This window comes from Centruroides sculpturatus, unplaced genomic scaffold (assembly GCF_000671375.1).
Source record: "Centruroides sculpturatus isolate CEXI.00-Female unplaced genomic scaffold, Cexi_2.0 scaffold460, whole genome shotgun sequence".
Classification (NCBI taxonomy): Eukaryota; Metazoa; Arthropoda; class Arachnida; order Scorpiones; family Buthidae; genus Centruroides; species Centruroides sculpturatus.
Window position 1 is genome coordinate 24,476 of NW_019384807.1, and position 18,570 is coordinate 43,045.

General features: G+C 27.5%; 2 protein-coding genes across 2 annotated transcripts; both read left to right on the forward strand.

Annotated features, from left to right (window-relative positions):
- The first annotated feature begins 4,210 nt into the window (after positions 1-4,210).
- On the forward strand, positions 4,211-6,207 carry LOC111629718 (fibronectin type 3 and ankyrin repeat domains protein 1-like). The gene is made up of 10 exons (XM_023373616.1): positions 4,211-4,289; positions 4,361-4,505; positions 4,592-4,716; positions 4,790-4,871; positions 4,940-5,023; positions 5,088-5,153; positions 5,229-5,440; positions 5,520-5,692; positions 5,759-5,803; positions 5,885-6,207. The coding sequence occupies exons 3-10, from the start codon at positions 4,671-4,673 to the stop codon at positions 6,137-6,139; spliced, it is 963 nt and encodes a 320-aa protein (XP_023229384.1). The 5' UTR covers positions 4,211-4,289; positions 4,361-4,505; positions 4,592-4,670; the 3' UTR covers positions 6,140-6,207.
- Positions 6,208-16,604: 10,397 nt separating this feature from the next.
- Positions 16,605-18,564, forward strand: LOC111629715 (fibronectin type 3 and ankyrin repeat domains protein 1-like). The gene is made up of 10 exons (XM_023373610.1): positions 16,605-16,683; positions 16,755-16,899; positions 16,986-17,110; positions 17,184-17,265; positions 17,334-17,417; positions 17,482-17,547; positions 17,623-17,834; positions 17,914-18,086; positions 18,153-18,197; positions 18,279-18,564. Exons 3-10 carry the CDS (start codon positions 17,065-17,067, stop codon positions 18,531-18,533), a joined length of 963 nt encoding a protein of 320 aa, XP_023229378.1. The 5' UTR covers positions 16,605-16,683; positions 16,755-16,899; positions 16,986-17,064; the 3' UTR covers positions 18,534-18,564.
- The last annotated feature ends 6 nt before the right edge of the window (positions 18,565-18,570 follow it).

Below are 18,570 nucleotides of genomic sequence, written 5' to 3' on the forward strand. Positions count from 1 at the left end.
TACAAAATAATAAAAATAAGAATTTATATTTATAATTTTATCATTGCTCAAAATGAAGATGTTGAAAATTTGCAAAGAGTACAGTAGATCCCCCTATAACACTGTAGATAATTCCGTGTTATATGAATTCCATGTTGTACGAGTCACTTAGATTTTACAAATACATGAGCCATTCACGGCCCGGCACACGTATTTGTAAAATCTAAGTGACTTGTACAACTTGGAATTCATATAAAACGGAATAATCAACAGTGTTATAGCGGGGTCGACTGTATTACACTCCTTCATTATTAGAAGTACGATAGATTTAGATATAATTAAATATTATTATTATTATTATTTAATTTCAACATGAATTTAAAATTAAACCTAAATTTAAAATTTTATCGTGTATCACTATTAATCTGAAACAGTACAAAATAGGGTAAATCAAAATTATATAAATAAAAGTTCTGGAAGTTGTGAGTTTGGAATAAAGTTTATTTTTTTAAAAACTGAATGAATTGGTGTGTTTTTTATCATATCAAACAACATAATAACGAGAAAAATAACAGTTCTTTCCAAAAAATAGATTCGGAAAAAAACATATAATTTTCTACTAAATCATCATCTCATCGTTATAGATGTGGTAAACGGTATATGGATGAGTTCTCTACCAAAGCCTACTCTGTTATTTTTGACCGATTACAGGTTAGATTCATTATTCAAGCTTCTAAAGTATTATATACAAGAAATCCAAAGTTGTTTGTTAATCTTAAAATTTTCGAGGCTATAATAAATATAAACATGCATAAAACATCCTGAAAATTAGAAACGGAAACATTTGATTTTTTCACTTACTTTTACAATAATTGCGTGTAAACACTGCACATAACAAGCGTGTTTTTCGACTAACACAATACGTGACGCTACCTTTTAATTTATACTGTAGTTACACGTGTTCACTATACAAACAAATGGCACAAAATAAAAGTAATAAAGATTATTAAAAATACATATTGGGTATAATATAAGAAGAAAAAAAAATTAATTTTTATTATCCATAATTGTTTTAAATATAGTAATAATTATAATTTAACAATATCAACATTAAAAAAATGAAAATCCTAATTAAAAATATTGTAAACTTGGTATGTTGTTGAACACCTTTGTTTGTAAAATAATAAAATTTGTAATATATTAGCATGAAATTTGACAATGAGAAATAATCTTTCGAAAGCACGATACAAAGAATCATTGTATTCCTTTACAAACAAATAACAAGAGAAGATTCATTTCATTTCAATCGCGATTCTTTTCAACCTCTCTCAATTTTCGATTTACCTTTCTTTTCTCGATTCGGAAAAAAAAGGTAAATCTATCGATCCGTCTGAAATTGAAATAGTCCTATTACGAAAATAGAAAACAGTATGGATTCCAATTGATGCTCTGCTCTATCTCTAAATCGTGGCTATTTACGTTTCTGTTTTGTGAATTTTTTTTGTCAAAAGCGATTTTTACCTTCTATTTTGCAATTTTTATATTATGAATTATTCAATAAATATTCTTACGTGGATTTTTCGGACTTTAGATACTTAGAATAAAGATAGTATAACTCCTGTTACCGATTTTAACAGGTGTCTTCAATCTCTTGATATCATTCATCATTTTATTTCTTGATTTTCTTTTTACATTTCTATTAAAATCCTCTTTACATTCTTTTTTTTCAACTGCACTTTTACGATCTCTTCAAACGTTTGAAAATTGTTCTGCATTGCTAGGATTACAAATCTTCAAATTTCATTTTTATTGTTAATTTTTAAATTTTAATTAATGTTTTTAATATTATTTTTATATACAGAATCTTCTCAATGTGTAATTATACTTATGGATATATTTAAGAGCTAATTCTTTATGTTATTATGTAACAAATTTGTTTGGTATTTTTATATTTCATTTATTGTTTTATAATATTATATTTTATTTTCTTGGCTTTTAGCTATTCTTTTTATTATATAAGAATAACTATTTTCCAATAAAATATCTTTTTTTTAAAGATTAGTAGAGTGGTTGGGAGTAAATTGAGACAAGAGGTGAAATGATTCACATTAGTTTCAAACTCTGCAGCTAGTAAATTAATTATTATACTGATTCTAGAAACTTCCACGAAGAAGTGCCAGCCTCCGGCAAAATTTATAACTAATTAGTTTCCTAGCTTCAGAGCTTAAAGCTAATGTGAACCATTTTGCCAACAATTCCATTCATATATTTTAGCACAGAGCTTTTTAGATTCTGAAGAGACTAAATTCTCTTACTTTGCTGAGCTCTACTTAAAGTATACTAAAAAAAATAAAGAGTTAAAAGATGTATTCGAATTGGATTGACGGGATAAAACAACACAATATAAGGACGATCTGAGAAGTGTTTCTCCTCTTTGACTACAAAGAATTGGAATTTGTACATAACATTTTTTACATTTTTTATTAAATTCTTCACTTACAATATTATTAAATAGATATTATTTCATCTACATTCCTCAAAAATTCTATAAATATTTTTAAAGTCTAAAGATGTATCATAGAATATTTTTATACACATATACCTCATATTACATAAATATAATTTGCATATTTATAGAATTTCACTCCTGACATCTGGTGATATATTCTATAGGAATTATTTTGTAATGTTTAAAATAAAATTTTATTATAAATTTCGGACTTTAGAACGTTTACAAGATAAGAATCATGTTTGGGTCGTATTCAAATTTAATTAAATAATTTATATTTTACGTCATATTTCGATTATGACGTGCTATAACACAGTATAATGCCAATAATATAGGGAAGATCGCCTCGTACCATACGTTTCCCAGTACAGGACAGTACGGACGGTTCACCATGTACCGGAAAAAGACAAAATACATTTTATTAAGAAAAATTTACATCAGTTGCTTTAGTTTTTCTTTTCTTGGCCTTGATGTCAACTTCAAATGATTTCAAGAAAATACTTCTATCTGTCCAATCTCAGATGAAACAAGCAGATGCTCATTAATTAATGAGAAGAAATGAAAAGAGCAAAGTTGTAACCTCAACTCCGTGCAAAAAGAGATTAGAAGAAATTAAGCACAACAAGAAAAAGCAAAGAACCAGAAGACAGCGAAGTCAAATAGGAAAATGTGGAATTAAACAGAATGATAAATTTCTATAAATACGTAAATATAGGAGAAACCTGTGTAGAAAAAACAGATCTTATTTTTTAGTCAGTGGGTGGTGCAAACCAGTGAGAACTAGAGTTTCATAACAGATCCTACAGTGTTGTATGCACTGTCGAGGTCACTGGGAGTTTGCAACAACATGTTGAAACAGTGTTCATCCGTTTTTCAGCAATATGTTGTAATTTTACTGATTCTTATTCTCAAGTCAAAAACAAGTTAATGTTAAATGTTTACACATAACTATTACTTAATAATGCATTTTGAACTGTGGGTTCATGTACAGTATAATTATTGAAATTTTTCAGTTTCTAACATACACCAACAACATTCAAACAAACTTTGCGTCCGGGCAGAACGGACCAGAACAGGACAAAACCGGTTCCTTCTGTTGAAATGTGGATCGTTTGCCACATCTGCCACATTTTTAAGTAATAAATATAACGGCATTCCGTTATGCACCAACCCCGAAGCAGAACGAATCAAAATGCATATTATTTTATATTATAAATAACAATTAATGTGTTTAATTTTTGGTAGATTTGAAAGAATATTGTGTTATCAAACAGTTTAAAAATAAACTTATTCATTTTCAACGGTCTACGTCTATCCTTTTTTTTATTTTACAACCCATAAAACCTTAATATTCCGTTCTGTTCTGGTTTTCCTTATACGTAAAATATACGTTTAAAATATGTTGAATTTTCAAATGCGTTCTAAATTTGAATGAATTCGATCTTCTAGAACAATTTAAATACGATTTAGAATATCTTAAACGTTCGATAAGAATTTCACCGTTATTTTTCATATAAAAGGTCAGTAAAATCACTTAAAATGAAAATATTATGTTAGTTAAACTTTGTAAAATTACAAAAGATTCTAAGAAAAACATTAATATTTAATATTAATTGCGTAATTAATATATAGAATTAAAATCTTCAACTGTAGGTTTGACATAATTCTTTTTAAAATATTGTATTCGCATTAATGATGGACGAAAAAGATAAAAAAATACAAAGTAAAAAGTCAAAAAAGGTTAAAACAAAAGAGCGTAAAACATCAGATTTGAAAAATTTGATTCAAGTTGATGAGATTGGTAAGTTGTGAATCAGATTATTTATTATATTTGCATTCGGATTTAATATTGTTATAATTTATTACGTTTAGAATTGCCTCCTCCTGAAGCTCCAATATGCACTGCTGTAACTTTTAATTCCATCTCACTACAGTGGGACCAAGATGATCTCAGTGATGATAAACTTTACATAGTGCAATATTCGCATCAGAAAAAGAAATGGGATACTGCGTACAAGTAAGAAAAATTTTGATAAATTTTAATTTTCAAAAAATAAAAATATTAAATTAAGTGCAAATTTTTAAAAAAATATCTTTCTTCAGCGGTTATGCAAAGAGCGAAGTCTTGAAATCTCTTCCACCAAATACAGTTTTTTACTTTCGAGTAAAGTACAAAAAAGGTATGGCAGAAAGTGATTGGTCGAATATTACTGAAGTTACAACAGCCAGTAAGTTAAAAACTATAATCATATCAATACTATTTACGTGTAAATTTAAATGTTTATTCTTTACATATTACAGAAGAGCCTCTAAGCATGCTTGATCTGCATAAAGCAGTGCAAAGTGAAAATTTATCTAAAGTAATCAGTATTTTAGAAAGAGAGTAAGTTTTTATTATAAATTAAAACTTCAAGTTTTTAAAATATTTAAAATTCGTACGAAAATTTCTAGTGAACACCATCAATTAAAAATAGATTCCCCAGATCACTATGGATTATCTGTTTTGATGAGAGCCATACTAAGGAATTGCAACGAGTAACAATTTACCATTATATATTTTGAATTTTTACGTAAAACTGATGACAAATTTCAATTTCAGTATAGCTGAAGTACTTATTAAGCATGGCGCCGACATCAATTATAGTGATGCTAGTGGAAGAAATTGGTAGACTTAGAATCTACATAATTTCACATTAAAACAGATTATCATAATACTAACACATAGTTTTGTTTTGCGTAGTCTAATGACAGCTTGCTTTATCGGGAACTTGGAAGCTACAAAACTTCTGAGAAAATTAGGATGTAAATGGACCACCGTTGATAAATTCGGAAACACGCCTTTGCATTGTGCGGTTGAAGGAAATAGCTTGGAAGTTATTAAATGGGCGATTAAAGATGGAGTCGATATTCATGCAACAGATAAAAATGGACTGACGCCGCTTCTGAAACATGGTAATTTTATTTAAAAATTTATTACTATTTTATTATTACATATCTGAAATCGTAAACTTGATCGATTTATATTTACAAGCTCTTAATGGAGGTTCTAGCGAAATAACAAAATTGTTAATATTAGAAGGCGCAAATATCGATGCACAAGATATATATGGTAACACTGCTCTAATTTTAGCTACTGTTAGAAACAATCCAGAAATTGTTCGAGAGTTAATCGCTAATAACTGCGATTGGTCTCTACCAAGTTATGTAAGTAATTTATTATATTACATTGTTGTCATTTTCGTTGAATTTTGATTTAATTCAACATTTCAGTACAATAGAACCGCCATCGAAATCGCTGAAAGTCTTGATCGTAGAGTAAGATAATATCGAATAAAAGTGAGGTATTTTTATGATTCTAATTTAACTAGAGAATATCAAGCAGAATTGATATTTCAGGTGATAATACAACTTCTGAGCAAGTTCAAAGATGAATTAGAAAATGAAGCTAATAAGAAAATGTTGAAAGATATAGATCCGGAAAAATTAAAAATGCAAGAGACAAATGATGATAATAAAGAAGAAGCCTTCCTTCCAGATAAAACACCGATTTACAAAATTCCGAAATTACAAGCATCCTTCAAAGAGCTAAAGGATTCAAAACTCGATGATATCGATGACGATTCGAAACCCGAAACAAGCTCTAATGTATAAGATTTCAGACGCCTTTGATTCAAAAGCTCTATTGAATCTCAAATTGCAGACACCGAAATAAATAACGAAGATTTACTTTATTAATGTTTTTGAAAATAATTTTCCTACTGAATTCTTCATTATAATTATAGAAATTTAACATACTATTCTAATAAAACAATATTTAAAAATAATATCTATTTTTGTCTTTATTTGTATATATTATTTATATTTTACCAGTAGAAATGATTAGTATATCAAATAAAAAAATATTTAAATTTAAAAAATTTAAATGAATATTTTTAAAAAAAAATTTCAAATTGTCGTTCGATATAACGGAAATTTCCATGGCAACCAATTAGTTATTTTTTTTAAAAACTCGGAACGGAAAAAACGAACATACGATGCTGATTTTTAGGTATTTTACGATATTATTTATTATCTTTTATCAAAATCTTACAAAAAAATTACCGAATTACAATTCGAAAAATTTGGAAAATGCGACACGTTCGCAATGCACTAATTTACAAAATATTGAAGAAGTTATTCCCGTATTAATTATGACAGAAAAAAACGAAACAATTTTATTGCCTTGTAAAGTTTGGTTAGTATGTGCTGCCCTCTGATGCTAAATAATCATAATATTACTTTTTAAAATTATTTTAAATTTTTCTAACTTTCAGTTCGGAAAATGAAACATATTCTTCCAGAGTTTGGAAAAAAGAGGATTTTTCTGGCTCACTAAATAAAGTCAAAACTGATCTTCATGATGATGATGATACGAACCGAATCATCGTTAACGAAAACCATGAGCTGATCATCAAAAACATAACTGTGGATGATGTTGGATTTTATTTTTGCTACGATTTAGATAGCAATTATACAAAATTAAAATATTTAGTCGATAGTTAGTCTTTAACACATGCAAAATATTTAATTAATTTATTATAAAATATTAATTATTATTTTTTCTTCTTAGTTTTAAACGAAGATAATGTTAAATTGGCTTATTTAAATACTACTGGTATATATATATTTTTTTCATATTGCTTATATATTTAAGAATTTATTTAAATACAAAAAGAATATGATATATATTTTTATTCTTTAGCAGTCTTCAATTTAACAGCAGCTGCTATACCTTACTTGGAGCCTTGTCAACATAAGAGTAAATATAATTTATAATCATAATCTTAGTCTAGCTCAAGCATAAATATTTATTTTAATTTTAGAATCCATTCATTACTTGAAGAACTACGAGTGTACTTATAAATGGGAATCTTGGGGCCCTTGCGACCGTTGTCTCTCAATTGGAGAAAGGAGGAGAATAGGACGATGTAGACTGCGGATGAAAATCAAAATTACAAAAGTACGTTTTGTTTTTTTTTTATTTTTCTTAAATATAAATACTAATAAGTTTGATTTTCTCTTTAAAGGTAATTCTACTGGAAAATAAAGATGTAGATAAAACAATAGATTATTTCTTGCCTGTATTCAGCGCCGGTTGTCACTCTTATATTTTTGATAATGATGAAAGCGCTAAAAAAATTTTTGAAAAGATACCAAATATTATAGTAAAAGATCGATGTCAAACTAACTGTGGTGAGTATTTTAGAATTTTTTTAAAAAAATTAACATTTAAGACGAAGCATAGTATAATAGCATAGATGTCCGCAGAGGGAAACAAACTGGGCTCTTTCCCTCCCCTGAAATCGAGTAAAAATCCCATAAATTATAGTAAAAGTGATTGATATATGTAACCTTGCACCCTTGATCTTGTCTTTAAAAAGAAATAAATAATTAAATAAAAATTTATTGATGTAATTATTTGTCTTCAAGCTTTTTCTTTCTGGAAAATTTTCAGCGATGCTCATGTATAGTAATACAGTGTACATTAGTTAATTATTACAATTGTCATTATGATGATCTCAGTAATAACTAAATTATAAATCGCTTAATACACTTTATTAAAAGCAAAATCTGTAGCTATAATAGTTTCTTAAATACGTAATATATTGTAAAATATTATAAATTGACGATAAAATACAAATAAAAATTTCATGTCTCGCATCATTCACTATCACAGGAACATAATTAACATTGGTGGAATCTATATTTTCTTAGAGACTATTCTTTGCATGCAAATATGTAGATTGATTGTCTTAAAGAAAAGGTCGACTCTCTAATGTTAATTGTGTTTCTGTAGTTGTGAAGGATTTTTATTTGTATTTTATCTTTAATTTATAAAATTTTTAAATATATTATCTTAAATTTTTCGATTGATACACATGATAAATAATATTTTATAAAACAAAGAATTCTTGAAATTCTATATTGATCGTTTAATATGAATAATTACTAACAGATTAATTCATATGATTAAAACAATTTTATTTTAATGAATGTCTTCTGTCATAATTTGTTCATCTTCAGTTTACATGACATTAAGATTTTAGAAAAGAAGAAAAAATCAGAACTATTATAAAGCCATATTTAATTATAATTATATTTAAATAGCATGTACGAGTATGTTCTCATATAGCATGACTTCATATACTGTCAATTCTTCTTTTTCTCTTAATTTTAAAATTTAAAGAATGACCTTCTACTAATTTAATTATTTAAATTTATTTGTTTTTATTAATATATTATCAGGTTTGTATTGTATTGTAGCCTGACGAACATCGTTTAAATTGGCCTAGAACATTAGCAATAAGTGTCTTGCTGGATTGATATGATGTTGAGTGTAATATATATTTTTATATAGTCAGATTAGTACCTTTATATTCTTTATACGCTATCTGCATGCCTGAGAAAAACATTAAAAAATAAGTAAAATAACATACATTTTCTCAAGTAGATCAGTACGAAACAAATTCAAAATATACGTACGGTACATAGGCCTATATAAGTTTTTGTTTTTTAATTAGTCCTGTATAATTAGGCCTACATAATAAGATAAATCACTCAAAAATAAAACTACTTTCTACTATATTGAAATAACGTATTTCTGAAAAGGAAACTAATAATTTTTATTATTTTATTTATTTTTTCACTAATTTTTAAGTAAAAAAAAAATTGATTTTAAACTTCTCTTATCAAGCCAATACTCAATTGGAATATAATTGTGCAAGGAAAAGGATGCGTTAGTTTGTCGTTCCTTTTGATATTTGTTTAAACTTACCTTCTATTAGGCAAATTTTTATCAATTTTTGTGGAATATAATTTAAATTTTCTATAAAAATCGAACATTTAATAAATTAAATTGTAAATTATATAAATACAATTAGACATTAAAACTTATATAAACCGGTTTTTGGAGAGCTTTTCTCATTTTGCTGGAATTATACAAAATTTCAAAAATAAGAACAATATAGACTGTATATTTTAGCCTACGGGCTCCTTCCATTGGTTATGATCGAATAATTTTACTCTTTTCATAGATCTTTTCGTTTCTAATCATATTTGTTAATGACTTTACTCGCCCAACAAGTATCAATTGTTTCTAATGGAAACATTTATTGTAATAACACTATTAACTCTATAATTTGCAAAAAAAACTAAAACTTTAAAGAATAAGTATTAAGTCTAAATTAAATATCGAGATTTATCTAAGCAAAAAAGAAGAAAAAAGATGAAACAATAGCAATGAAAGAAATAATATAAATGTATTACTGCTCTCTTTAATGCTAATGTATGCTCTCTTTAATTAAATGTAATGCTCTCTTTAATTTTGAGGATTTTATATATACAGGTAACCCCCGTATAACATGGTAGTTACGTTCCAAAAAATTGCCATGTTATGCGAATCCGTGTTATGCGAATCCTTGTTATGCGAAACAAAGAACTAGTACGAAAAGGAGGGTGACGTTCCAAAAATTAAAAAAACATGCTACTATATTTTCATAATTAAGATAAATATCTTTATTAAAATTTTCGTAAATGATACATATTAATATAAATTAAACAATGTTTTCTTTGTCATCACTAAAAGCACTATTAATTGAGAGCGTTTTATTTTTGGCAAGTTATCGTTATCCTCCCAGCATTTTTCTGCATTATTTTCAGATTCATGCTTTATCTTTTGCAAAAAGTGTATGTAATTTTANTTTAAAAACTGAATGAATTGGTGTGTTTTTTATCATATCAAACAACATAATAACGAGAAAAATAACAGTTCTTTCCAAAAAATAGATTCGGAAAAAAACATATAATTTTCTACTAAATCATCATCTCATCGTTATAGATGTGGTAAACGGTATATGGATGAGTTCTCTACCAAAGCCTACTCTGTTATTTTTGACCGATTACAGGTTAGATTCATTATTCAAGCTTCTAAAGTATTATATACAAGAAATCCAAAGTTGTTTGTTTGTTAATCTTAAAATTTTCGAGGCTATAATAAATATAAACATGCATAAAACATCCTGAAAATTAGAAACGGAAACATTTGATTTTTTCACTTACTTTTACAATAATTGCGTGTAAACACTGCACATAACAAGCGTGTTTTTCGACTAACACAATACGTGACGCTACCTTTTAATTTATACTGTAGTTACACGTGTTCACTATACAAACAAATGGCACAAAATAAAAGTAATAAAGATTATTAAAAATACATATTGGGTATAATATAAGAAGAAAAAAAAATTAATTTTTATTATCCATAATTGTTTTAAATATAGTAATAATTATAATAATTTAACAATATCAACATTAAAAAAATGAAAATCCTAATTAAAAATATTGTAAACTTGGTATGTTGTTGAACACCTTTGTTTGTAAAATAATAAAATTTGTAATATATTAGCATGAAATTTGACAATGAGAAATAATCTTTCGAAAGCACGATACAAAGAATCATTGTATTCCTTTACAAACAAATAACAAGAGAAGATTCATTTCATTTCAATCGCGATTCTTTTCAACCTCTCTCAATTTTCGATTTACCTTTCTTTTCTCGATTCGGAAAAAAAAGGTAAATCTATCGATCCGTCTGAAATTGAAATAGTCCTATTACGAAAATAGAAAACAGTATGGATTCCAATTGATGCTCTGCTCTATCTCTAAATCGTGGCTATTTACGTTTCTGTTTTGTGAATTTTTTTTGTCAGAAGCAATTTTTACCTTCTATTTTGCAATTTTTATATTATGAATTATTCAATAAATATTCTTACGTGGATTTTTCGGACTTTAGATACTTAGAATAAAGATAGTATAACTCCTGTTACCGATTTTAACAGGTGTCTTCAATCTCTTGATATCATTCATCATTTTATTTCTTGATTTTCTTTTTACATTTCTATTAAAATCCTCTTTACATTCTTTTTTTTCAACTGCACTTTTACGATCTCTTCAAACGTTTGAAAATTGTTCTGCATTGCTAGGATTACAAATCTTCAAATTTCATTTTTATTGTTAATTTTTAAATTTTAATTAATGTTTTTAATATTATTTTTATATACAGAATCTTCTCAATGTGTAATTATACTTATGGATATATTTAAGAGCTAATTCTTTATGTTATTATGTAACAAATTTGTTTGGTATTTTTATATTTCATTTATTGTTTTATAATATTATATTTTATTTTCTTGGCTTTTAGCTATTCTTTTTATTATATAAGAATAACTATTTTCCAATAAAATATCTTTTTTTTAAAGATTAGTAGAGTGGTTGGGAGTAAATTGAGACAAGAGGTGAAATGATTCACATTAGTTTCAAACTCTGCAGCTAGTAAATTAATTATTATACTGATTCTAGAAACTTCCACGAAGAAGTGCCAGCCTCCGGCAAAATTTATAACTAATTAGTTTCCTAGCTTCAGAGCTTAAAGCTAATGTGAACCATTTTGCCAACAATTCCATTCATATATTTTAGCACAGAGCTTTTTAGATTCTGAAGAGACTAAATTCTCTTACTTTGCTGAGCTCTACTTAAAGTATACTAAAAAAAATAAAGAGTTAAAAGATGTATTCGAATTGGATTGACGGGATAAAACAACACAATATAAGGACGATCTGAGAAGTGTTTCTCCTCTTTGACTACAAAGAATTGGAATTTGTACATAACATTTTTTACATTTTTTATTAAATTCTTCACTTACAATATTATTAAATAGATATTATTTCATCTACATTCCTCAAAAATTCTATAAATATTTTTAAAGTCTAAAGATGTATCATAGAATATTTTTATACGCATATACCTCATATTACAAAATCATATTACATAAATATAATTTGCATATTTCATAGCATTTCACTCCTGATATCTGGTGATATATTCTATAGGAATTATTTTGTAATGTTTAAAATAAAATTTTATTATAAATTTCGGACTTTAGAACGTTTACAAGATAAGAATCATGTTTGGGTCGTATTCAAATTTAATTAAATAATTTATATTTTACGTCATATTTCGATTATGACGTGCTATAACACAGTATAATGCCAATAATATAGGGAAGATCGCCTCGTACCATACGTTTCCCAGTACAGGACAGTACGGACGGTTCACCATGTACCGGAAAAAGACAAAATACATTTTATTAAGAAAAATTTACATCAGTTGCTTTAGTTTTTCTTTTCTTGGCCTTGATGTCAACTTCAAATGATTTCAAGAAAATACTTCTATCTGTCCAATCTCAGATGAAACAAGCAGATGCTCATTAATTAATGAGAAGAAATGAAAAGAGCAAAGTTGTAACCTCAACTCCGTGCAAAAAGAGATTAGAAGAAATTAAGCACAACAAGAAAAAGCAAAGAACCAGAAGACAGCGAAGTCAAATAGGAAAATGTGGAATTAAACAGAATGATAAATTTCTATAAATACGTAAATATAGGAGAAACCTGTGTAGAAAAAACAGATCTTATTTTTTAGTCAGTGGGTGGTGCAAACCAGTGAGAACTAGAGTTTCATAACAGATCCTACAGTGTTGTATGCACTGTCGAGGTCACTGGGAGTTTGCAACAACATGTTGAAACAGTGTTCATCCGTTTTTCAGCAATATGTTGTAATTTTACTGATTCTTATTCTCAAGTCAAAAACAAGTTAATGTTAAATGTTTACACATAACTATTACTTAATAATGCATTTTGAACTGTGGGTTCATGTACAGTATAATTATTGAAATTTTTCAGTTTCTAACATACACCAACAACATTCAAACAAACTTTGCGTCCGGGCAGAACGGACCAGAACAGGACAAAACCGGTTCCTTCTGTTGAAGTGTGGATCGTTTGCCACATCTGCCACATTTTTAAGTAATAAATATAACGGCATTCCGTTATGCACCAACCCCGAAGCAGAACGAATCAAAATGCATATTATTTTATATTATAAATAACAATTAATGTGTTTAATTTTTGGTAGATTTGAAAGAATATTATATTATCAAACAGTTTAAAAATAAACTTATTCATTTTCAACGGTCTACGTCTCATGAAATTTGACAATGAGAAATAATCTTTCGAAAGCACGATACAAAGAATCATTGTATTCCTTTACAAACAAATAACAAGAGAAGATTCATTTCATTTCAATCGCGATTCTTTTCAACCTCTCTCAATTTTCGATTTACCTTTCTTTTCTCGATTCGGAAAAAAAAGGTAAATCTATCGATCCGTCTGAAATTGAAATAGTCCTATTACGAAAATAGAAAACAGTATGGATTCCAATTGATGCTCTGCTCTATCTCTAAATCGTGGCTATTTACGTTTCTGTTTTGTGAATTTTTTTTGTCAGAAGCGATTTTTACCTTCTATTTTGCAATTTTTATATTATGAATTATTCAATAAATATTCTTACGTGGATTTTTCGGACTTTAGATACTTAGAATAAAGATAGTATAACTCCTGTTACCGATTTTAACAGGTGTCTTCAATCTCTTGATATCATTCATCATTTTATTTCTTGATTTTCTTTTTACATTTCTATTAAAATCCTCTTTACATTCTTTTTTTTCAACTGCACTTTTACGATCTCTTCAAACGTTTGAAAATTGTTCTGCATTGCTAGGATTACAAATCTTCAAATTTCATTTTTATTGTTAATTTTTAAATTTTAATTAATGTTTTTAATATTATTTTTATATACAGAATCTTCTCAATGTGTAATTATACTTATGGATATATTTAAGAGCTAATTCTTTATGTTATTATGTAACAAATTTGTTTGGTATTTTTATATTTCATTTATTGTTTTATAATATTATATTTTATTTTCTTGGCTTTTAGCTATTCTTTTTATTATATAAGAATAACTATTTTCCAATAAAATATCTTTTTTTTAAAGATTAGTAGAGTGGTTGGGAGTAAATTGAGACAAGAGGTGAAATGATTCACATTAGTTTCAAACTCTGCAGCTAGTAAATTAATTATTATACTGATTCTAGAAACTTCCACGAAGAAGTGCCAGCCTCCGGCAAAATTTATAACTAATTAGTTTCCTAGCTTCAGAGCTTAAAGCTAATGTGAACCATTTTGCCAACAATTCCATTCATATATTTTAGCACAGAGCTTTTTAGATTCTGAAGAGACTAAATTCTCTTACTTTGCTGAGCTCTACTTAAAGTATACTAAAAAAAATAAAGAGTTAAAAGATGTATTCGAATTGGATTGACGGGATAAAACAACACAATATAAGGACGATCTGAGAAGTGTTTCTCCTCTTTGACTACAAAGAATTGGAATTTTTACATAACATTTTTTACATTTTTCAATAAATTCTTCACTTACAATATTATTAAATAGATATTATTTCATCTACATTCCTCAAAAAATTCTATAAATATTTTTAAAGTCTAAAGATGTATCATAGAATATTTTTATACGCATATACCTCATATTACAAAATCATAATCATAAATATAATTTGCATATTTCATAGCATTTCACTCCTGATATCTGGTGATATATTCTATAGGAATTATTTTGTAATATTTAAAATAAAATTTTATTATAAATGTTGGACTTTAGAACGTTTACAAGATAAGAATCATGTTTGGGTCGTATTCAAATTTAATTAAATAATTTATATTTTACGTCATATTTCGATTATGACGTGCTATAACACAGTATAATGCCAATAATATAGGGAAGATCGCCTCGTACCATACGTTTCCCAGTACAGGACAGTACGGACGGTTCACCATGTACCGGAAAAAGACAAAATACATTTTATTAAGAAAAATTTACATCAGTTGCTTTAGTTTTTCTTTTCTTGGCCTTGATGTCAACTTCAAATGATTTCAAGAAAATACTTCTATCTGTCCAATCTCAGATGAAACAAGCAGATGCTCATTAATTAATGAGAAGAAATGAAAAGAGCAAAGTTGTAACCTCAACTCCGTGCAAAAAGAGATTAGAAGAAATTAAGCACAACAAGAAAAAGCAAAGAACCAGAAGACAGCGAAGTCAAATAGGAAAATGTGGAATTAAACAGAATGATAAATTTCTATAAATACGTAAATATAGGAGAAACCTGTGTAGAAAAAACAGATCTTATTTTTTAGTCAGTGGGTGGTGCAAACCAGTGAGAACTAGAGTTTCATAACAGATCCTACAGTGTTGTATGCACTGTCGAGGTCACTGGGAGTTTGCAACAACATGTTGAAACAGTGTTCATCCGTTTTTCAGCAATATGTTGTAATTTTACTGATTCTTATTCTCAAGTCAAAAACAAGTTAATGTTAAATGTTTACACATAACTATTACTTAATAATGCATTTTGAACTGTGGGTTCATGTACAGTATAATTATTGAAATTTTTCAGTTTCTAACATACACCAACAACATTCAAACAAACTTTGCGTCCGGGCAGAACGGACCAGAACAGGACAAAACCGGTTCCTTCTGTTGAAATGTGGATCGTTTGCCACATCTGCCACATTTTTAAGTAATAAATATAACGGCATTCCGTTATGCACCAACCCCGAAGCAGAACGAATCAAAATGCATATTATTTTATATTATAAATAACAATTAATGTGTTTAATTTTTGGTAGATTTGAAAGAATATTGTGTTATCAAACAGTTTAAAAATAAACTTATTCATTTTCAACGGTCTACGTCTATCCTTTTTTTTATTTTACAACCCATAAAACCTTAATATTCCGTTCTGTTCTGGTTTTCCTTATACGTAAAATATACGTTTAAAATATGTTGAATTTTCAAATGCGTTCTAAATTTGAATGAATTCGATCTTCTAGAACAATTTAAATACGATTTAGAATATCTTAAACGTTCGATAAGAATTTCACCGTTATTTTTCATATAAAAGGTCAGTAAAATCACTTAAAATGAAAATATTATGTTAGTTAAACTTTGTAAAATTACAAAAGATTCTAAGAAAAACATTAATATTTAATATTAATTGCGTAATTAATATATAGAATTAAAATCTTCAACTGTAGGTTTGACATAATTCTTTTTAAAATATTGTATTCGCATTAATGATGGACGAAAAAGATAAAAAAATACAAAGTAAAAAGTCAAAAAAGGTTAAAACAAAAGAGCGTAAAACATCAGATTTGAAAAATTTGATTCAAGTTGATGAGATTGGTAAGTTGTGAATCAGATTATTTATTATATTTGCATTCGGATTTAATATTGTTATAATTTATTACGTTTAGAATTGCCTCCTCCTGAAGCTCCAATATGCACTGCTGTAACTTTTAATTCCATCTCACTACAGTGGGACCAAGATGATCTCAGTGATGATAAACTTTACATAGTGCAATATTCGCATCAGAAAAAGAAATGGGATACTGCGTACAAGTAAGAAAAATTTTGATAAATTTTAATTTTCAAAAAATAAAAATATTAAATTAAGTGCAAATTTTTAAAAAAATATCTTTCTTCAGCGGTTATGCAAAGAGCGAAGTCTTGAAATCTCTTCCACCAAATACAGTTTTTTACTTTCGAGTAAAGTACAAAAAAGGTATGGCAGAAAGTGATTGGTCGAATATTACTGAAGTTACAACAGCCAGTAAGTTAAAAACTATAATCATATCAATACTATTTACGTGTAAATTTAAATGTTTATTCTTTACATATTACAGAAGAGCCTCTAAGCATGCTTGATCTGCATAAAGCAGTGCAAAGTGAAAATTTATCTAAAGTAATCAGTATTTTAGAAAGAGAGTAAGTTTTTATTATAAATTAAAACTTCAAGTTTTTAAAATATTTAAAATTCGTACGAAAATTTCTAGTGAACACCATCAATTAAAAATAGATTCCCCAGATCACTATGGATTATCTGTTTTGATGAGAGCCATACTAAGGAATTGCAACGAGTAACAATTTACCATTATATATTTTGAATTTTTACGTAAAACTGATGACAAATTTCAATTTCAGTATAGCTGAAGTACTTATTAAGCATGGCGCCGACATCAATTATAGTGATGCTAGTGGAAGAAATTGGTAGACTTAGAATCTACATAATTTCACATTAAAACAGATTATCATAATACTAACACATAGTTTTGTTTTGCGTAGTCTAATGACAGCTTGCTTTATCGGGAACTTGGAAGCTACAAAACTTCTGAGAAAATTAGGATGTAAATGGACCACCGTTGATAAATTCGGAAACACGCCTTTGCATTGTGCGGTTGAAGGAAATAGCTTGGAAGTTATTAAATGGGCGATTAAAGATGGAGTCGATATTCATGCAACAGATAAAAATGGACTGACGCCGCTTCTGAAACATGGTAATTTTATTTAAAAATTTATTACTATTTTATTATTACATATCTGAAATCGTAAACTTGATCGATTTATATTTACAAGCTCTTAATGGAGGTTCTAGCGAAATAACAAAATTGTTAATATTAGAAGGCGCAAATATCGATGCACAAGATATATATGGTAACACTGCTCTAATTTTAGCTACTGTTAGAAACAATCCAGAAATTGTTCGAGAGTTAATCGCTAATAACTGCGATTGGTCTCTACCAAGTTATGTAAGTAATTTATTATATTACATTGTTGTCATTTTCGTTGAATTTTGATTTAATTCAACATTTCAGTACAATAGAACCGCCATCGAAATCGCTGAAAGTCTTGATCGTAGAGTAAGATAATATCGAATAAAAGTGAGGTATTTTTATGATTCTAATTTAACTAGAGAATATCAAGCAGAATTGATATTTCAGGTGATAATACAACTTCTGAGCAAGTTCAAAGATGAATTAGAAAATGAAGCTAATAAGAAAATGTTGAAAGATATAGATCCAAAAAAATTAAAAATGCAAGAGACAAATGATGATAATAAAGAAGAAGCCTTCCTTCCAGATAAAACACCGATTTACAAAATTCCGAAATTACAAGCATCCTTCAAAGAGCTAAAGGATTCAAAACTCGATGATATCGATGACGATTCGAAACCCGAAACAAGCTCTAATATATAAGATTTCAGACGCCTTTGATTCAAAAGCTCTATTGAAT

Coding starts and splice junctions, on each gene's coding strand:
- LOC111629718 (XM_023373616.1), top strand. CDS start 4,671: ATGGCAGAAAGTGATTGGTCGAATATTACTGAAGTTACAACAGCCA. Junction 5,154..5,228: donor GATGCTAGTGGAAGAAATTG/GTAGACTTAGAA, acceptor TGTTTTGCGTAG/TCTAATGACAGCTTGCTTTA. Junction 5,804..5,884: donor CTGAAAGTCTTGATCGTAGA/GTAAGATAATAT, acceptor TTGATATTTCAG/GTGATAATACAACTTCTGAG.
- LOC111629715 (XM_023373610.1), top strand. CDS start 17,065: ATGGCAGAAAGTGATTGGTCGAATATTACTGAAGTTACAACAGCCA. Junction 17,418..17,481: donor ATACTAAGGAATTGCAACGA/GTAACAATTTAC, acceptor TTTCAATTTCAG/TATAGCTGAAGTACTTATTA. Junction 18,198..18,278: donor CTGAAAGTCTTGATCGTAGA/GTAAGATAATAT, acceptor TTGATATTTCAG/GTGATAATACAACTTCTGAG.